Raw genomic sequence first — 22,532 nt, 5'->3', positions numbered from 1 at the left:
GACCAAATACTTATTTTCCACCCTGATTTACGAATAAATTCTTTACAAATCCTACCATGTGGATTCATGGATTTTTTTTGTTCACATTCTGTCTCTCACAGTTGAAGTGTACCTCTGGTGCAAATTACTGACCTCTGTCATCATTTTAGGTGGGGGAACTTGCACAATCGGTGGCTGACTAAATACTTTTTTGCCCCACTGTATATAAGCTCTTTATAAATGCTGCTCACTGCAGTCTGTTTACTAATAATGTCAAAGTGTTAGAAACACAGAAACATCAGAATGGTCTTTGTTCACAGAAACCTGTCTGGGATCCTTTGTTGTTCTTTTGATGCAGAGTTACATTATAAATATAAAGAGTTATTTCAGAGTCTCATCAGTTTTCCTGCATGTCTTTATTTAACACATCAGCAGGGCTGAAGCTCTCATGTTAAACACACACTGATCTGTGGACACGTTCATGTGTTTCTAACAGAACCAGGCTGTTATCAGCCTGCACTAACATTATGTCACACACACTGAATGTAACAGTGACAGTTTACATCATCACACAATCAGCTGTGATTGTTTCACTGTCATCAAACTAGTCAACAGGAAGTAGAATCAATAGAAACCAATCATTTACTGACAGCATGTCTGATGGAAATAAGTGCAGATTATGTATGAAGTCTAACTGCACACAGTAACTGTGTTACAATAAGGACTTAACAGCGCCCTCTGCTGGAGTGTTTCAGTACTGCGTTAACTAGAATACACCACCTCCTCCTCACACCACCTGCTACAGCTCTACTCTTCTATGACTACAGTCATCCACAGCACTGATGTGAGGTCACATGGTTCATATGTAAGGAGCACAGCTGACCTCAGGTCAGTTTAATGACTGTGAGCAGCAGCTGTGTTATTGTCACTGTGACAGGGAGACACTCTCAGACACAGCGCTCATGTCAGCTTGTTCTCATGCAGGAGGATCAGGAGCTCCATGTTTGTCTTTCTGTTTGAATCATGATGTGTTTGTGCCATCAGAGTCTGTCATGAGTACTCAGGGTTTCACAGCAGCTCTTCTGGATGCTGACGAGGACTCCAACCTCATGTTTCACCTCTCTGAGCTTCTGATGTCTGTGAACACTCGTGTTTCTTCTCTGGGCTCATCTGGACAAAAACACCTTTCTGTGTTTGGCTGCAGCCTCATTCTGACTGACAGGAAGTGTGTTATCCATGAGCTGCACTTCTGTGAGGAAGTTTCCTGCTGTGTTTCCTGTCTGTGGACAAACACGAGTGTTCCAGCTGAGGACTTGGTTCCTTCCACCTGTCCATACAGGACATCACGCTGTCTGCAGCTCTGTAAATGCAGCTCCAGGTCCTTCCACGTGCTGCTCTGTATTTGTGCAGTTTGTAGTGTGTCCTGGGAAACGTAGCACACATGGTGTTCTTCTGCTGTTTCCTCCTTTCACTGAGTGTGAAACACTGACGCTGTGCTGTTGTTCACAGAGGGGAGCTGATTCTAGCTGCAGCTGGACTCTGTCATCTAACTGAATGTGTTGGTGCTGATCACGGGGCTCTGAGGGGGGAGCAGCAGGAGGACTCTGGATGCTGACGCCAGTGTATCTGTGGAAGCTCCCACAGCGTGTCTGTCATTCAATATTGTGCTGTATATTGTATCTATGCAAAGATGAACAGACTGTGTGTTCACTGGTCTCTGTGCTGCAGCTCTGATGTCATCATCACTCCCTCCTCCACCCTCAGCAGTCCCAGCATGCTGCTGTGGTGCACCCCACCCTCACTCTACACCTGAGCCATAGACCACACTCTCCACCTCAATATACACCTGTCAGGAGTAGTGTCGTGGATGAGAGAAGGAGGACCCAAATGATGGACTCACAGGTAGGTGAAGGTTGGTCTTTATTGTCAACGGAGTGAACAAACAGAACAGGAGTAGGAAAGGGCTGGCTGGATGACTGACCGACTGAAAGACTGAATGGCTAGCTGACTGAACGCAGGCGGAAACGACAACATAACATCACATGTACTACAATGACACGACAAGGGCTGAAGGGAAGAGAGAGTTTAAATACATAGACTGATGAGGATGATAATGAGAGACCGGTGAGTACACAGCTGAACATAATCTGGCTAATGACACGAGACGAGCTGAAAAGGAAAAGCAGAAAGTGAGAACATTGAAGTGGCAAAATAAACTGAACACGAACACAACTGAAAACACTGGGTCACCGACCCAGGAACCCTGACAGTACCCCCCCCCCCCCCCCCCCCCCTTCAAGGGCCGGCACCCGACGGCCAAAAGAGAAAAAGACCAGAACAGGGCGGGACAGTTCAGGTGGGCGGCCACGAGGATGGCGGTGGCGGTCGAGATGAGACGGTTCTGGTGGGCGGCTGCGAGGAAGACAGTGGCGGCCACTGAGCAGGTCCGGTGGGCGGCCGCGAAGCAGAAGCAGAAGCTGAGGCTGAGGCTGGACCAGACGAGGCAACAGCTGTAGAGCCGGCAGGCGCGGAAGCCTCTGGCTGGAGACAGGCAGGGCCAGTGGGTGTGGAAACCCCTGGCTGAGGAGCGGGAGAGCTCGCAGCTGGCTCTGGATGCTGTGGCTGCAGGTCCGGGAACTGAACAGGATGGTGGATGAGTGACTGAGCTGACTGGACTACAGAAGACTGGATGACAGACTGGACAGGAGGGGACTGGACTGACTGGACAGGAGGGGACTGGACTGACTGGACAGGAGGGGACTGGACTGACTGGAGGGCAGGAGACTGAGCTAGAAGCTGGACAGCAGGCGAGTGAACTGACTGGAGTGGGGATGCTAAGGGATGAACAGAGGTAGGCGAGGCTGACGACGGAGCTGAGGTTGGTGTGGCTGATGGCTGAGCTATAGACTGAGCTAGTGTGGCAGATAAAGCTACAGCCTGGGCTAGTAAAGCCAGTGCCTGTGTCACAGAGCATGAGGGCACTGGCTGGAGAGCCTCGGCTGGGCCTCTGGGATGGTCAGGTTGGATTCTGGCTGCCCTCAGCCTAGGCGCCGGGACAGGTGTGGGTGTACTGAACATAAAGACAACTGAAAACACTGGGTCACCGACCCAGGAACCCTGACAACACCACAGTTTTCTCTGCTATGGAAATGAGATCATTATTATTTAATAAATGCTCACATTAATGTGGGCTTATTTGTTTCATATTAGAAACATTAGTTGAGTGTTTTTAGTATAACATGGTGAAAGTCCCTCTTTTTGCTCCTCCCCTCACCTGTGGATGGACGGTGCTGTTACCGTGGTGACAGCTTGGATGTGTTTCAGTCCTGCCTGGTTATCACTGCAGGAATCTTTACTTTCACATTTATTACAGGTAATAACTCTGATTTTTCTGTGTATTATGAACTAAATGTATCCTGATACACACAGAGATGGATGAGCAGAGGTCACATGATGAAAGAACAAACATGGAGTTTTTGATTTATTTAGATATTTATTGATGAATGCATATACATATAGTTATATAGGTTATAGTATGTTATATATAAACGTAGCTGAAGCAGTTTCATTTGTAGCTTCACGCTGCACTTCACATGTTTGTCCACCAGATGGCAGCACAGAGGCCTGTGTTGGAAAGCTTTGAGTAATGAAGCGTTTTCAATCCAAGCTTCAGAAAGCTTCATGTGGTCATCAAGGAAGCAACCAGGAAATATCTGCTGTGTGTAAAAACAGCAACACAAGAATCCAGGATGAAGACAAGAAACTCAAAGCTCACAAAACAGGTGGAGCTAATTTTGTGACGTGTTTCTGTAAAAACACCACAGAAGTGAATCATCAAAGTTTCCATGTGAGCTGATGATGCTGCTGCAGAGTTTCTGTGAACCTCCTGTGACCCCGCCTCCTCATACAGAGACATCTGATTGCTCTTCAAACTGCATCACGTGGACACATGTGATTGTGTGTTGTAGTATTGATCCCAATGCTGGTATCAGTCCTGGATCAATAACACTGGATGGATGCGTTCAGCATGGAGCCCCTGAGCTGTGTTACAGACAAACATGGAAACTGACAGGTCTGTGTCATTCACAGTCTGTAACACTTCTAAACAACAGAGGCTGACCCAAGTGCCTCAGAGCCAGGCACGCTCACATCACAGCTCTCTAAATAAGCCAGTTTCAAAATAAGAGCTGAAAGCTGTGTTTGCTTGTGTTAGCTTATTATTGTGGAGACTAACATTCAGTGATCATGTGTTCAGACTCATAATGATTACTCTCAGAAATCCTGATCTTTGTATTTACTGTGTGTTGGATCAATAACTGAGATTCATGGTATCACACAGCTGTGCTGCTGCTGCTGATGTCAGCACATCTGGAACAATACGAGGTATCTGCTACCAGACTGAGCAGGACGTGAGACCTGTGGACTGTTTAAAGCTGTCCCTCCACAGCTCACTCAGACCTGATCCACACCTCAGTGATATTCTCTGACTTCCTCAGTAGAGACAGAAACCATTCAGATCTGGGACCATCAGCTGACTGATGATGTCACACAGACTGTGTTTTTCAGGAACAGTGATTCTGATGTGAGCCTGCTAGCTGACAGCAGACCTGATGAAAGCACATGTTCACATCTGTGAGGACAGACTGGACTCTTTGACTGCACCTTGGTTCTCCTCACAGTATCAATCAGATCATCAGAGAACAGCTGATCAGCAATCAGTGGTGCCAACAGCGCCTCCTGTGGTGAGAGGATGCAATAATGCAATGTAGCATTTTTCCACTCAACACTTGCAGTCATGGAAACTGTCTGTTGGATCTGTGTGACGTTGCTTTCTTGGTTAGAGTTCCTCACAAACGTCCAGATGATTCTTCTAATGAGGCGTCGACCATGTTTTCAGTTCTTTGGAAGAAAACGTCGCCCTTTGCCATCCTTACTTTTCTTTGACTTCTTCAAATGCAGCTGAACTCCAGCTGGTATTTTCTTGGACTTTGCAGCTGTTTCTGGTCATCAGTTCATTCCTGCAAACCTCTGAAGCTGAACAACAATGATGCTGCATTGCTGGCTGATCCCAAAAGGTTGATTCTGTTCATCTGGACGTTTTCAGAAACGTTTGCTCACTGATCAGGTGACTTCTTCAGTCTCAGCTGACTGCAGCTTTACAACCTTACAAACAGCACATTTGCACAATGACTGAAAGCAGCAGCACCTGATATATATGATACTAATATAATACATATACATATATAATCCATACTAATGATGAAGGAACTGAGCTCACAGTCCATTGTTCATTCAGTGAACTACTCAGTTTATTTTGGGCCTCAGAAATGCTCACTCTGTTTGTACATCACTGTCAGCAATAGACTCATTCTGCTGTGTGGACAGGAACACATGTGACATCACTTCCTGTTTGTTTGTGACTGAAGAGGAAGAAGTTTACAAGGAATCATTGAGAAGAGTTTCAAACATCAACTGATTGAATCCATGAATCTGAAAACGTGTTTGTGAGTGAAAGAGACAGACATGTACAGACTGAACTATCTGTTCAACAGTCAGAGTGTTTCTCTAACAGGAGACACTCTTTACACTCCACTCAGCACAGGGACACTGAGCCACCACGAGACCAGACTCTAAACCCAGGATAAAGAGTTTGAGTGAATGTGGTGTTGAAGGTGTGGAGGTGGATCAGAGTGTCAGAGGAGACTCTGTAGAAGGACAGAGTGCCAGCAGGACAGTCCACATACACTGCTGCTCTGTTAGAGACAGAGGAGGAGGAGGAGGAGATGGATGTTGATCTGCTATTGTGCCTGACAGAATGAGGACCATCATCAGAGCAGCTCAGACTCCAGGACTGATCATTGTTTCCAAACAAACAGTCAACTCTGTTTCCTTTCCTTCTGATGCTTCTGTAACTCACTGATATATAAACGTTTCCTCTCCACTCGACCTCCCAGTAACAGCGACCAGTCAGACCATCTCTACACAGCAGCTGATAAACATCAAATCTGTCTGGATGATCAGGATATGACTGAACCTCCTCCACACGTGTCACCTTCCTGTTGTTGTCAGACAGTTGGAGCTTTGTGTGCACTGTGTTTGTGTCGATTGTGAGTTGACAGGAATCTGATGGAGAGAACAAACACAATCCAGCTGCAGTTATTGATCCATCATCTGTTCATTGATTGACACTTTGATGATGACTCCTGACATGATGAAGATGGTTGAATGTGTGCTGCTTTGTTTTCATGAATCCCATTAAAAACACACTTACACTTCCTCAGACCTGGTCTCAACCATCGGACTCCAGCAGGCTCCACCCTGAAAGGAGGAGGGGGGTCAGAGCAGCGCAGTCAGCATGCACACATGGACATTACATGGCTCTCACACACACACTGTTACACACTGAGCTCAAAGCTCGGCTCCACTGTTTTATTCAAAGAAATCTACATTTATTTATCAGCACATTTAAAAACAGGTTGAGCCAAAGTGCTGCACAGAGTAGAGAGAAAATAGGAAACATACACAGTAATGACTATAAAGACTGGTCAGGATTGAAAGCTACAGAGTACAAATGTGTTTCCAACCGGCTTTTAAAAATGTCGAGTGTTGGTGACGACCTGATGTGAAGGGCGACTGTTCCAGAGTTTGGCTGCAGCCATCGATAAAGCTCACCTCTGTTTTTACGTCTAGTTCTGGTCAGAAGCTGCTTATCTGCAGACCTGAGGGCTCCACTTGGATTATTTTGTTAAAGAGAGATAAGATGGAGCCAATCCATTCACAGATTTAAAGACAACCAGATCTGGAAGTGGATTCTACCACGTACTGGTAACCAGTGGAAAAAGCTGGTGATGGGTCGTCTAGCACAGACCCACCGCTGGAAACAGACAATTCATGAGGGAGAGAACTGTGACAGCGCCGTTCCTTCACTTGACCTCAGTCGCTCTCGTCTGCTCCCTCGTAACACTGCTCTTTATTGAGTTACATGAATATGCACAAGTTCATTAACATATGACGTCTTACACAGGTACGAACAAAGAGTACCAGTCTGTGCATAGTGTGTGTGTGTGTGTGTTCCAGATGTGACCCTGTGAAGACTCCCCAAAGCTGGTGCTACGAGTCCAGTGGTCCCCCTAACAAAGGGCTCTTATACTTAACCAGGTGTCCTCCTATACCATAAATCAGTAAGAGAAGGTACGACCTCTCTCAATTCAATTCAATTCAATTTTATTTATATAGCGCCAAATCACAACAAAAGTCGCCTCAAGGCACTTCATAGATACAGAGAAAAACCCAACAATCATATGACCCCCTATGAGCAGCACTTTGGCGACAGTGGGAAGGAAAAACTCCCTTTTAACAGGAAGAAATCCCCGGCAGAACCAGGCTCAGGGAGGGGCAGGGCCATCTGATTTAATTGGTTGGGGTGAGAGAAGGAAGACAGGATAAAGACATGCTGTGGAAGAGAGGCAGAGATTAATAACAGATATGATTCAACGCAGAGAGGTCTGTTAATACATAGTGAGTGAGAAAGGTAACTGGAAAGGAAAAACTCAATGCATCATGGGAATCCCCCGGCAGCCTACGTCTATTGCAGCATAACTAAGGGAGGATTCAGGGTCACCTGGTCCAGCCCTAACTATATGCTTTAGCAAAAAGGAAAGTTTGAAGCCTAATCTTAAAAGTAGAGATAGTGTCTGTCTCCCGAATCCAAACTGGAAGCTGGTTCCACAGAAGAGGGGCCTGAAAACTGAAGGCTCTGCCTCCCATTCTACTTTTAAATACTCTAGGAACAACAAGTAGGCATGCAGAGCGAGAGCGAAGTGCTCTAATAGGGTGATATGGTACTACAAGGTCATTAAGATAAGATGGGGCCTGATTATTTAAGACCTTGTATGTGAGGAGCAGGACTTTGAATTCTGGATTTAACAGGAAGCCAATGAAGGGAAGCCAAAACAGGAGAAATCTGCTCTCTCTTTCTAGTCCCTGTCAGGACTCTTGCTGCAGCATTTTGGATTAGCTGAAGGCTTTTCAGGGAATTTTTAGGACATCCTGATAATAATGAATTACAGTCGTCCAGCCTGGAAGTAATAAATGCATGAACTAGTTTTTCAGCGTCACTCTGAGACAGGATATTTCTAACTTGCTACACTTGCTAATTTCACACCCTGCTACGCATCAGGAAGATTGCGCCTTTGCTCGGCTTGACGTCTACCTGCCTACGCTGTATTGTATTTTATGCTTTTATATCAGCCCTGACGTTTAATATATGGAGCTATGCTGCTGTGATTTATGACCGTTCTTCCTTGCTCCACATCAAAGAGTCTATGGAACGTCTTTATGATGACTGGGACAGTTATAGAAAAAGTTTCCCCCCACCATTTGTGCACTCTTCCACCTCACCGGATTACTTCTTGCTACCGGCGAAACGTGCTCTAAGCAATTCCAAGAAGAAATCGAGGAAAAGAGGCTGTAGGGCCGGCATCCAGGTACACATCAGACGAGCCTACAGATCGGAGATCTCCCGACTCGTCTGGAGGCGTCCCCGGTTTCTGCTGCCAGTTACCCTTCCGGATTTGATTGGAAACACGTACTTGCAGCCACTACAGCGTGGACCTGCCCATCCGATGCTCTGGATTTTGCCGATTATCCCCCCACCACTGCGCCCTCACAGCCCGCATAGCACAACTGGTGGTTGGCCCCGCCGGTTCCGTGGCGCTGCTGGAGACCTCGCACGCGGACAATTTGCTGTCAATTCCACTCCGACAAGCTGATGGGAAACCTGCGCTGCCAGCTTTTAATCGGATTGCGCTCTTGAACGCTCGCTCCATCGCAAGCAATTCCTTCTCTCTGAATGAGCTCTTCACAAGGAAAAGCCTGGACTTTCTGTTTCTCACCGAAAGGCAGAGGGATGGCGAATTTATTCACCTAAACGAATTGCGTCCTGCAGACTGCTCTTACTTGGGCGCCCCCCGTTTAGGTCGCCGTGGTGGTCTTGCCGTTGTCTTTAAGGACAGTTTCATCTGCAGAGGTATGCAAACTGAAAACTATTCTTCCTTTGAGTCACAAACAATTAAGGTGGGCTCTACGAACATCTTTTATTGTGTTTTAGCCTATCACCCTCCCGGCCCTGCTACTGAGTTCTTAAGGGATTTTATGGACTTCTTATCTACTATTATCAAGCTGGAGAAAGTTTTAATTCTTGGGGATTTTAACATTCATATTGACGATGCCTCATCTAACTCTGCAGCTGAACTTCTATCTATATCTGAGTCTTTTAACTTTGTCCAACATGTCTCCGGTCCAACCTATTTAAAAGGCCATACCTTGGACCTTCTTTTTTCCTTGGGCCTCAAAATTGGCAATGTGTTTGCTGAGGATGTACATTTGAGTGATCAAAACTGTATCTTTGTTTAACTTAATTTTAGCTCTAAAAGATGCCTGTGAAGTTAAAAACTCATTGACGCATAATAACTGAGTCTAGTGCTGAGAGGTTCTCCATTATGTTTGACAGGTCTCCACTTTTTACCGGAAACGATGTAAATGTTCTTATTCAGTCTTTTAACCCTTTACAGCCGATCGGAGTGGACACGCTCTGTTTTGCGTAACTATTTTTAAATCCCAGTAGCACTGCAACCACGTAAGCTAGCGCAAAAATTTTTTTTGCATATGAAACCGGAGGAGTTGTACTTACATCTCATGCCATCAGCTTGTCCTAGGTCACGGTTTCCTTCCACATAAAGCTTTGCAAAAACTGCATAAAAAGCGCTTGCAGGAACAAAAACATAATATTCCAGAAACACGCTTTGCCAATCCGATCAGCTGTTCATAACACTTCCTATGTTGGAATAGACGTCAGCGCGAACTTTTGCATTTCCGCCATTACCTGCCCGAAACCGGAAGTGACGTCATTTTCGCGGAAATGTAGTCTTTTTTATGATCAGGGCCTCAGGGCATATACTGGTCTTTTTAAAAGTTATCTTTGACTTTATGACTTTCTGTGTCGTTTCTGGGATGCTTAGGACTCATATTGCACTGCTGGAAATAGTTTATTTTGATGCATATGCTGCTTTTTTGCAAATTTGCACTATAATATTTATTTTCGTTTTTCCTGCAGTGTATAAAAATTGGTGTATTTCAAAAATAAAATTATGAAGACACTCAAAATAAATTTCCTGTGGTGGGAAACTATTTTGTGCAACTTTTTTGTATTTACAGTTTTGAGGGATAAGCCTCTTAAATTTCTCTAACTACAAATATATGTTAAAAAAGCAAAAACGATTTTCAATTTTTTTGTAGTTTATTGCACTTTTTTGCAATTTATGTAATTACTATGCACTTAATGAATACATATTATTAAAATCTGGGCTATAATGGTTGTATTGATGTATAGCAACTTGAAATGCTCCCAAAAATTTACTTTGGCTATAAATTAGGTAGTGAGTACACAGAAAGTGTGCTTCGGATGAAGCACGTGAAGATTATACTATGAAAAAAGAATGTATTTAAAAGTTTTTAATTAAATTGCTAAGCAAATAAGCTACTCAGAAACACCAATGTGTTTGAGCAGGAACAGGAAGTGATACTCTACCACAGAGCGAGCGAACACCAAGTGACAGCGCCACCAAGAGTCCAGGATCACAAGAGCTTTAACACTCTCTCATGACCTTAAGGTGTGTGTGCATGCCAGAGCACTCTGGAAGGCACACAGAGTCTTCACAGACTACTAAGGATCGAACCTCTGCATTATGCAATTGATTATATAACTCATATATGAGTAAATATTTCTAAGCAAACCTTACAGCTGGTTTTAAAAGCAGAATTTATTTGTTTCTCAAATGAGAAAGAGCTATCAAGAAACACTCCTAAATCTTTAGCAAACAGACTTCTGAACTTTTCCAGTGGGCCAAGGTCAACATTATTAGATAATGCTAATTCTTTCCCTTGCATTATAACAATATGAGGAGTTAATGCTAAGTATACTGCCATTAGCGGCTAATTCTAATTAGGGGTGAATAATTATTACCAGCTAATGCTAATATCGTTTTCTCTTCCCTTTTAACAATGTGAATAGCTAGTGCTAGGTAGGCTGATGCTAGCAGCTAATGCTGATTTGATGTGAATTAGCATTATATTAGTGAGGAGTTAATGCTAAGTAGACTGCCATTAGTGGCTAATGCTAATTTTAGGTGAATAGGAATTGGCATCTAATGCTAATTGACCCTGTGCACGAGAAAATGCTAACTTCCTGGTTTGAGACCGGATGTGGGGTTGTACATTTCCGGTAGCTTTACTTTGCGGTCAATCGCTACTGCGAAGATATACTCCAAAATCATGTCCAAAACTCGAAAACGGAAAGATCGCGTTAAGTTGCAAAGAGCAGAAGGTGGGAACACTCACCACTGTTGTGTCATAAAAAAATCTAATCATCAATTTTGACGTTTAAAGCGTTTAGATCGATCAGTTGTTTACATAACTCAACACAAGCAGAACTGCATTACTGCAGCAGAAGACACATCGTCCACATTCAGAAGCACATCTCTGTATAGTGACTGGTCTTATGATTTAAACAGGCAAATGTTCAGCATTCAAAGTACAGGTGAAGAATAGTCAAACCGGATGTTTCCCGTTATGTCGATATCAGCTAGTCAAGTACACACCCACACAGCATGTTAACAAACCGTGAAAAAAGCCACACAAAAATGAATGATTGCTGGTAAGGGTTTCTATACATTAGTATATACGAAGGGTATGTTGTGACTTACCTTAAAAATTACAGTGGTCCCTCGCTAATAACGCGATTCAACTTTCACCTCGCTGTTTCGCAGATTTTTTAGTGCAAGTTTGCATGCTTATTTCTTTTTACGTCACATTGTGTCCTGCGTCCGGATCGCTGCAGACGATCTCCTCCGTGACATCTCTCCTGTACAGTACAGAATCGCTGCATCGATTGCTAGCAGTGTGACTCTGAAGTGCAGTACTATATGTCCACGATGTCCACGAAACGATTTGCACCTTCAAAAAATAAAATTGGCTACTTGATTTCACCTATCGCTGGTTATTTTTAGAACATAACACCCGTGATAAACGAGGGACAGCTGAGAAATATAACATTTGAATCCATTTTCTTTTTTGCTCTGAGGCGCCGGGGAAAAATATTGACAAGTTGATGAACATCATTTACAGATATATTGGATAAATGCCCAAGGCATCTATAGAAATGTAAATCACCGCTTGATTCATTCATTTGCTTAACTTGTTTTGGACCGTAAACCAGGCGCGAATAGGACACCGGAAACAAAGCTCCCCACAGGAGTTTCCGCACCGGAAGTAGCATATGCTAACGTGCACATAGTCAATACCATATTTTCTTGCTTTATAACAATGTGACCAGCTAATGCTAAGTAGGTTACCGTTATTAGCTAATACTAATTTGAGGTGAAATAGCATTATCTGTTAATGCCAACAATATTTTTTCTTACTTTTTAACAATATGAGTAGGTAATGTGAACACTTTTTTTCATTCAATTTTAACTTTTTCCCTGCAATGTGAAGAGTTAATGCTAAATAGGACGCCATTAGTGGCAATTTCTAATTTTAGATGAAAAAGCATTAGCAGCTAATGCTCATATTGTTTTCCTTTGCTTTGTAAGAATGACAGCAGCTAATGATATGAAGTCTACCATTATTAACTATTGCTAATTTGATGTGAATTAGCATTATCTGATAATGGTAACCCTTTTCCCCTGCATTATAACGATGTCAGGAGTTAATGCTAACTAGGCTGCCATTAGGGGCTAACTCTAATTAGGTGAATAATTATTAGCAGCTAATGCTAATATTGTTTTCCCTTCCCTTTTAACAATGTGAGCAGCTAATGCTAATTTGATGTGAATTAGCATTATATTAGTGAGGAGTTAATGCTAAGTAGGCTACCATTATTAACTAATGCTACTTTGACGTGAATTAGCATTATGTGCTAATGCTAATACTGTTTTCCCTTACTTTTTGACAATGTGAGGGGCTAATTCTAAGTATGCTGTTGTAAATAGCTAATGCTAATTTAGTGTGAATTAGCATTATTCAATAATGCTAACACTGTTTTCTCTTACTTATTAAAAATGATAGTAGCTAATACTAATACTCTTTTCCGTTGGGTAACAACAATGTGAGGAGTTAATGCTTAGTAGGCTGCTTTTAGCGGCTTATTCTAATTAGGGTGAATAATTATTAGCAGCTAATGCTAATACCGTTTTCTCTTTCCTTATAACAATATCAGCAGCTATTGCTAATTTGATGTGAATTAGCATTATATTAGTGAGGAGTTAATGCTAAGTAGGCTACCATTAGCAGCTAAAGCTAATTTGAGGTGAATAAGCATTAGTAGCTAACGCTAATACCCTTTTCTCTTGTGTTATAATGATGTGAGACGTTAATGCTAAATAGGCTTCCATGAGTGACATAAATACATAAATATCCACGTACTATCCAGCTAGACTAGTGTGTCTGTCCCTGAAAATATTCCTGCATGTGTGATTGTTCATGTGTCATCTGCAGGAAACAAACAGGAAGTGAGTGAAAGACACAGCAAATGCTTCCAGCTCTTCCTCCTCTATCAGACATTCTTCATACCTGAGAGTGTCCAGTCTCCAGCCTGGTTCCTTCAGTCCAGCCGACAGCAGCTTCATTCCTGAGTCTCCTGGATGATTGTAGCTCAGGTCCAGCTCTCTCAGATGGGAGGGGTTGGAGCTCAGAGCTGAGGCCAGAGAAGTACAGCCTTCCTCTGTGATCAGACAGCCTGACAGACTGCAGACACACAAAAACAATCTATCTGTCAACAACCGTTTTCTCTTTGTCACAATAACATCTATTCATTTACATCCATTCAATGTAACTTTATTTATAAGTGACAATACCCAACAGACAACAACAGTCATCTGAAGCTGTTTAACAGTGTAAGGTAACAGCCTCCAATATTAGAGAGAAAGCCCCAAACATCAGACAATCGACTGTGAGCAGCACTTGGTGATGGTGGGAAGAAGAACTCCCTTTGACACAAAGATCCTCCCAGTGAAAACAGGCTCCAGGAGGAGCATCTACCATGACTGGTTGCAGGGTGAGGGGAAAGAGAAGAGATGAGCTCAGAGAGACAAGAACAAAACACAAACTAAGGAGAGAGAAGACAAAAGTTAAGGACATGCAGTAGTGACATATAAAAGCATCAGGAGTGAAAAGAGGGGAGAAAAAAGCAGAGCATCATGGGAAGTCCACCAACAGTCCCATCCCAGTCGGAGATGATGAGCATCATCACAGTGATGATCATTTCTCTGTAACCCAGGCTTTCTGCTTCAGGATCTGTGCACGCTCACACAACAAGGAGACCTTTAAACATCATTTCACTAAATGGATGGACTGAGCTCAGCCTACAGATGAACTGGTGCCAGAGATCATAAAGAATATAAACAGAAGTTGTGAAAGACAGAAACTCATTCTTGGATCAAATAAAACAGCAGACTTGGCAAACAAGTACGAAGAAGAAAGGTGGAAACTCGACCCCAAAACTGGGTTTCAAGGAACGCCTTCAGATATTTAGGCACCAAGATGACAGTGGATAAACAGCAAGTGTGTGATGGAGCACTATACTAGAGGTAAACTCAAGAATATTGAGACCTAAGATGAACTGAGTATATGAATTTTATTTCGATTAACTTGTTTTGTTATATAATTAGTTAATCTTATAAAGAGGGCATATAAAATTACATTAAAGTCGGGTCATTTATTTGCACAATAAATTGGACCCTACAGACCACTGGGCTTTCGGCCTGTGTGCCGGAGAGGGCACTCTTCCACAAGTGGACAGAAGAGTTTTTCCCTCACCAAATATAGCTAATATAGCGATTATGTTTTTGGAAGTCAACATGATTATATGTTTTCGTTGTACAATGTTTTTTTCTTTTTTTTTTCTTTTTTTTTCTTCTTTTTTCTGTTCTGGGGGAGTACTTTTCGATCTTTGGCTATGTACAGAGATTGGAATTATATAAGGTCGTACATTAATGCCCTGTAAGGTAACTAAAATAGTGTCATTTAATGTAAATGGCCTGGGGAGCCATATTAAAAGAAGTAAAATTATGTCAAAAATAAAAAGAGAACAAATAGAAGTTGCCTTTATACAGGAATCTCACTTATCAAAGCTTGAACATGATAAATTAAAGAAATGGAAATTTAATCAGTATTCCTCTTCCTGCCCTCAGAGCTCTAAAAGGGGTGTGGTAATTCTAATTTCTAGTAGGTTAAATTTTGAATGCATCCAAGAAATCAATGATAAGGAGGGGAGGTTTGTGTTAGTCAAAGGGTACCTGGAGGGGATACTGATTACTCTTATAAATGTATATGCTCCCCCAGGATCAGAGATAAAATTTTTCAAAAAGGTTTTTGAACTGATTGTTGGAGAGGCACAAGGTACTCTGATTTTGGGAGGAGATTGGAATGTTCGCTTCAACCCGTCCTTGGACTCATCAAACCCACACGCCCCGGGATTGAATAAAACAACCAAAAACATCAAATTAATCTTAAAGGACGTAGGGCTCATAGATGTATGGAGAGAACTAAACCGCAACAAGAAGGACTATACCTTTTTTTCTCACCCTCATTCATTTTATTCTAGACTGGATTATTTTTTTATGTACCAAAAAGACTTTAACAGGGTGATCAATTGCAGGATAGGAGTGATGGATTTATCGGATCATGCCCCAATGTACCTGGAAGTAGTGCTTGGATACGAAAGAAGAGTTACATCCTGGAGATTAAATACAAGTATTCTAAGCACGATGAAAGGACAAATTAGTCAAGATATAATAGATTATATAGCGGAAAATAATAATGAAGAAGTTTCCCCGAGTATTCTATGGGACGCCCTAAAAGCAGTGACAAGAGGAAAACTCATAGGTTACAGCGCTAACTTTAAAAAGAAGAGAAATGAGCATTTAAGAAAACTCCAGACACAACTACAATATCTTGAAGAAGCCCATAAAATAAGCGCAGTTACAAATTTACAACTAGAAATACAAAAGAAGAAAAACGAAATTGATGAAATTTTTTCAAGTGAAATACAAAAAAATATGTTTTTTTAAAACAAAGATACTATGAGGTAGGAGGCAAATCTGCTAAATTACTGGCCTATAAATTAAAAAAACAACAATTAGAAAATACAATATATAAAATAAAGGACCCTCAAACAAATAACATTGTGTATAAACTTGAAGATATTCAGTCAGCCTTCCTAAAATTCTACAAAGAACTATATACACAACCTAGAGTGGACACTAAAGGTATCTTTTTTAGATTCATTCGACCTACCAAAGTTGAATGAAAAACAGAATATAACCCTAATCGAGGACATATCTGAATTTGAAATTAAAAAAGCTATTACAAAATTGAAACCGAATAAATCCCCTGGCCCAGATGGATTCCCATCAGACTGGTATAAAGAAATGAAAGAGGTACTGATTCCTTTGATGAGAACATCATTCAACTCTATTTTAAAGACGGGAGTAATTCCCCCATCTTGGAATGAGGCTTCTATTTCTATAATAGCTAAAGAAGGAAAGGACAGGCTTGACTGTGGAAATTATCTCCCCATTAGTGTTCTTAACCAGGACTTTAAGCTATTTACATACATTCTTGCCAAAAGAATTGAAAATATTCTTGTTCAGATACAGTGGGGCAAAAAAGTATTTAGTCAGCCACCGATTGTGCAAGTTCCCCCACCTAAAATGATGACAGAGGTCAGTAATTTGCACCAGAGGTACACTTCAACTGTGAGAGACAGAATGTGAAAAAAAAATCCATGAATTCACATGTTAGGATTTGTAAAGAATTTATTCGTAAATCAGGGTGGAAAATAAGTATTTGGTCAATAACAAAAATACAACTCAATACTTTGTAACATAACCTTTGTTGGCAATAACAGAGGTCAAACGTTTACTATAGGTCTTTACCAGGTTTGCACACACAGTAGCTGCTATTTTGGCCCATTCCTCCATGCAGATCTTCTCGAGAGCAGTGATGTTTTGGGGCTGTCGCCGAGCAACACGGACTTTCAACTCCCGCCACAGATTTTCTATGGGGTTGAGGTCTGGAGACTGGCTAGGCCACTCCAGGACTTTCAAATGCTTCTTACGGAGCCACTCCTTTGTTGCCCGGGCGGTGTGTTTTGGATCATTGTCATGTTGGAAGACCCAGCCTCGTTTCATCTTCAAAGTTCTCACTGATGGAAGGAGGTTTTGGCTCAAAATCTCACGATACATGGCCCCATTCATTCTGTCCTTAACACGGATCAGTCGTCCTGTCCCCTTGGCAGAAAAACAGCCCCATAGCATGATGTTTCCACCCCCATGCTTCACAGTAGGTATGGTGTTCTTGGGATGCAACTCAGTATTCTTCGTCCTCCAAACACGACGAGTTGAGTTTATACCAAAAAGTTCTACTTTGGTTTCATCTGACCACATGACATTCTCCCAATCCTCTGCTGTATCATCCATGTGCTCTCTGGCAAACTTCAGACAGGCCTGGACATGCACTGGCTTCAGCAGCGGAACACGTCTGGCACTGCAGGATTTGATTCCCTGCCGTTGTAGTGTGTTACTGATGGTGACCTTTGTTACTTTGGTCCCAGCTCTCTGCAGGTCATTCACCAGGTCCCCCCGTGTGGTTCTGGGATCTTTGCTCACCGTTCTCATGATCATTTTGACCCCACGGGATGAGATCTTGCGTGGAGCCCCAGATCGTGGGAGATTATCAGTGGTCTTGTATGTCTTCCATTTTCTGATGATTGCTCCCACAGTTGATTTTTTCACACCAAGCTGCTTGCCTATTGTAGATTCACTCTTCCCAGTCTGGTGCAGGTCTACAATACTTTTCCTGGTGTCCTTCGAAAGCTCTTTGGTCTTGGCCATGGCGGAGTTTGGAGTCTGACTGTTTGAGGCTGTGGACAGGTGTCTTTTATACAGATGATGAGTTCAAACAGGTGCCATTCATACAGGTAACGAGTGGGGGACAGAAAAGCGTCTTACAGAAGACGTTATAATCTCGTTAACTCATTAATTGATTAACGTCAGCAATTATTTTAATCACAGTTTTTAAAATCATGATTATTGTGAAAGTGCTCACTGGCTCTGAATATAAAAGCCATGGGTCACAGGAGGGATGTTGATCAGGGCTGGCTTGAAATGGGCATCATTATGCATCTCAGCCAATGGGAGCATTGAGGGTGGGCCTAATACTACTGCAGCGCTCACATGACCCAGGACAGAAAGAAAGGGGCGGGGACAGAAACATGGAGACAGGTACAGATCTTTGACATGTTCATTTTAAACTGTTCCAGGAGGCAGTGTTGATACAACTAAAGTTATCTGGAAGCAAAGTTGAGTTTTTTTTATCACCGGAGTGCTTCATGTCTGAAGTATCACTTAAATGCATTACACGCTGTTGATGGCAGCAAACAAACCACCCAAACAAACAGAGGTGGGAGGCTTGGGCAGACTACGTAGATTCAGCTGGTGGGAGGAGTCTAGATAAACCAAAGAAAGACAAGCTAACAAACGCCACAGTGAAGTGAGTAGCTACAAACTGCAGGTTTGTGTTGTTGAAGAAGTCGGTCTGAGGAACGTTCTTAGGATCAACAAATGACGGCATGTATGAGCCTCAAGACGCAGCATCACAAGAAGAACACATGAGCTGTAGAAAAAGGGGAGACTAAGAAAGCCACGGCGTTACAACATGAACCAGCTGTTGGTCTCTCTGGAGACTACTGGGCGTGGCTGGGTAACCATGGTTACCTGGGAGTTACAGAAACGTGCAGAACATGTGATTCATGTTGCACAGCAGTGGGACATTTGAAATAAAGTCAGCACACTCAGTACAGATAGTGCATCAAATATGATGCTGCTGCCAGACGTCTCCCTTTGAACACATCCCTGCATCGCGCACAACACCAAGGTTGCCATGGCGATCACAGCTGACAGGGACAAAGTGCACAGCTGGAAGCCTGCAGGTATATTTAACATGATGTATTTCTCAGTGTCCTGTCTGTGTGTGAGAGACAAACAGCCTCTGTATGTGTGTGTAAATACAGCATGAATATGTAGAGGACATGTTTGTGGATATAAGTAAATGAAAGCTCTGCGTCATTTGAATCTTTGACTCTTGTTTCTGTTGCAGGTCTGTGACTGAACTTCTGGGAGGAGAAACGTTGGTTTCATGCTCTGTGATTCTGTGTTTTGTCATCTCTCTCAGGTGATGGACAGCTCAGGTGATGACCCCGCCTACGTGGTCAAATTCAAGTCTACATTCAGAACAGACCTGGAGACACGCAAGCCAACATTGTATATGTGAAAACTGCTGCTGGAGCCAGATTCAAGGAGCTCAAGTGTTTACCCAGATCTTACTGAACTCACTGCAGGAACAGAGGGTTGTTGGAGGGAAACCTGTGGAAGCAACAACATCCGAGCCACCAGAGAAGAAGTTGGCCCTGTTGGTGCTTCATCAGAGTGTGAACAGGAGGAAGACTCAGCTGAGAACAGTGTGGTGGCTACAGAGCAGAGCCCACCATCAGTACAGAGGCCTGTCCATTAGAGTGCTGCTCCAACATGAAGCACATGTACTTGGCCACAGCTGCAACATCTGTACCTGTGAAAGCTTCTTCTCTGTTGCTGCTCATATTGTGCAGAAGAAGAGAGTTTCTTTATCATCAGAAAATGTCAATGAGCTTGTGAGTCTTAGCAGCTGGCTCGGTGCAGAGGAGGAAGAACATGTCAAGTCAGAGGAAGATAAATGCAGTTCATGTTGTCAACTCAACCTGGACTGTTGAAAGAGTTTTTCTTTGTCTGGTTTCTGACTGAGATTCTCCAAAGGAAATCCAGCACAAACACACACTTCACACACTCAAAGTCCTGCACAGTAAATGAGCTGATGAGCGTTTGTGCTGCTGCCTGATAACAGAACAATAGTTCTGCTGCTTCCTGTTCTGGAAACACACATTTATAAATGTTCACTTGCTGTTGATCAAAGGTATGTTGGTGGCTCTGGACGCTGAGGGAACTTTGTAAAAAACTAGATCAAATGTTAACGTCCTGGCAGAGGCAAAGAACTTTGATTTGATATTTGATTAGATTCATGTTTCAGCTCAGACTGACAGAAATATTTGAACTGCTGCTGTGTTAAAGGGAACACTGCTGTTAGAAAGCACCTGATCTGTTTCTGCACACTGAATGTTGCACTTCTCATACTGCAGTACTATTAAAATAAGTACACAATGCACTACTTTTGAACTCATGATTGAATGTTGCTGTAACAAAGCCATTAATGTGATTCAAAGTGTTCATGGTTTCCCAGCACAACAAATGATTGCACAAGTGTGACTGATCCACTTTCTAATGTGTGTGTAGCCCACACTGTGTGTCACTGTGTCACAGGTGAGTCTGTGTGTCCAGGTTCTATGAGGACAACAGGATATAGTGACTGAGTCCAGCAGCTTAAAGTCTTTCTCACTGCTGTTTGACTTCAGCTCTCAATGTCCCACCATAACCCATGGAAAGAATTACTGTCCATCCAGCATGCTGAACATGAAGCTGATGAAGGTGGAGTATTGTGAGGGCTGATGGAGATGATGATGAGGAATCCAGGAGCAGTGGGTGGATGGCAGCATCAGCATGAAGGATCAGCGTGAGAACACATCATCATCCACAAAGGAAACCAGTCTGAGTGTCTGACGCTCTTGTTAGAAAGACGCAGTCCCAGCAGTTAGCTTGTCTGCTAGTTAGCTGAGAGCTAACTCACATGTACATTGAATACCAAACTGTGTAAACCAGCGGTGTCAAACATATGGCCCGTGGGCCAAATCTAGGCCTTGAGATAATTTCGTATGTCAAATATTGATGAATTTTCAGGCTTGCTGATAATCAATGTGAACACGGCTGAGGTTTTATTCTGATGAGCAAACCATGTGGCCAGGCACGTGCGGGGGGCTAGAGGGGCTTGAGCACCTGCCCGTTTCCTGATGGGTGCCCAAAGTGCCCTTTTGTTGGGGCAACTTTTTAAAAATATATATATATATATTTTTAATGTGTGTGTGCGTGCGGAGTCCTGTCTGTGCCCCTCAACAATAACATTTAACTATTAATCACAGTTTTGCTAAATAAAAGGATCTGGCTTGCATCAGTCACATGATCACATCTAACCAATGATCGCCCTTGACGGCAGAACGCGCTGGTTACGAGCCGGGAACGAGCTCACAAAGAGCACGCGCATTTTTAGCGGTCCGGAGCTGTAGGAGAAACACAAGTGAACTCAGAGACACAGACTGATGCGACAAAACCAGTAAGTAGGTGTACAGCGCACACTGTAGTGTGTAGCACCCAGGAGTGTTAGCTTATTACGTACACGTTGGTAAGCTGTCTTGTTGCTACTGACGAACTGAAACAAACGAGCGTGCTGTGTGTGCAACAGCGCGACAAACATTACCTGTCCTTTTATTAACTGCACAAGTAGTGCTGGTCACAGCTGCTGGCTACCTGTGTAAGGCTGTCATGGGTCTGCAGCTCTGTCACCGTTTTCGGGAACATATTTAGTTTTAAAGTATTTAGAACATATTTAGTTTTAAAGTAAGTTTCCGGGCTTTTCCTGCCTTTCTGGGGGGATTATATTTCACTAAAAAACGATCTAATATGCATGTCCACATAATTATGCATTATTATAATTATAATATATTAAAAACACACGCTGTATTTTAAAGAACATACATTAAGAAGCAGATTATATTAGATTTATATTTTAAAGAAGACAAAAGTTGGATTTTACAGCAGTAAAATGATTGTATCTCTACAGTTTAAACATGTAATAAGCTTTGCCCTGCACAGAGTGGATAGTGAAACAAATGGAATCATCATAAATACATAATTTCATATTTATTACTTCCCCCTCCTCTTTGCTTTATTATTGTAGCTCTAGTAATAAATAATAATGTAAGGATTCTGGATCAGCACCATGATGCCCATAGTATATACAGTATTCTGAAGAAGGTCTAAAATGTCACTGTGTGTGTGTGCATGTGTGTGTTTTATTTAGATGGATTTTTAAAAAAAATATTACCCATGATATAACATTGTGCAGACATGGCTGGTAAGGACATGAGGAGGAAACAGTAGGAGATGTGTGAGGCTACTAAAGGCAGTGCTATAACATTTTTCTGTCATCATTTAGATTAAGTGCTGGAGTTGTTAGGTGTGGATAATTAGATTATAGTTTATTGCAATAGCAAGTTGTGCCTTGTTCTCACATAGACAGCAAGTGGAGAGTGATATATGAAATGATGGGATGGAAGGAAGAAGAGAAGCAAAGAGTGATTCACAGGCAGAGCTTAAATTATTTCTCACGGTTTTTTGTTGCCTTATGGTTCCAAGCGCTGTCACCAATCTTTGCATTTTGTTATTATCTCATGACACTTGTTTAATCAGCTACCATCTCTCCTATGGACTTTTTAATGTCTACAGTCTCAGATC

At 42.6% G+C, this 22,532-nt stretch overlaps 1 protein-coding gene across 7 annotated transcripts in view; it reads right to left on the bottom strand.

Annotated features, from left to right (window-relative positions):
* Positions 1 to 3,481: 3,481 nt before the first annotated feature.
* The window catches only part of LOC308403440 (protein NLRC3-like), a 63,328-nt gene continuing 44,277 nt past the window's right edge, over positions 3,482 to 22,532 (bottom strand). For 6 of the 7 annotated variants that reach the window (XM_080892852.1, XM_080892850.1, XM_080892851.1 and 3 more), the window contains 3 exons: positions 13,609 to 13,782; positions 6,251 to 6,297; positions 3,482 to 6,102 (listed from right to left, as the gene is read on the bottom strand). In XM_080892852.1, the coding sequence (XP_080748978.1) occupies positions 5,573 to 6,102; positions 6,251 to 6,297; positions 13,609 to 13,782 (751 nt within the window). In that variant the 3' untranslated portion in view covers positions 3,482 to 5,572. Of the gene's footprint in view, positions 6,103 to 6,250; positions 11,992 to 13,608; positions 13,783 to 22,532 lie in introns of all 7 variants that reach the window. The other variant, XR_013972906.1, reaches the window with a different exon arrangement.

Source organism: Rhamphochromis sp. 'chilingali' (genome assembly GCF_963969265.1).
Source record: "Rhamphochromis sp. 'chilingali' genome assembly, chromosome: 1".
NCBI classification, from domain to species: domain Eukaryota; kingdom Metazoa; phylum Chordata; class Actinopteri; order Cichliformes; family Cichlidae; genus Rhamphochromis; species Rhamphochromis sp. 'chilingali'.
The sequence above is the reverse complement of the archived record's forward strand: the minus strand, read 5'-3'. Positions and strand labels throughout refer to the sequence as shown.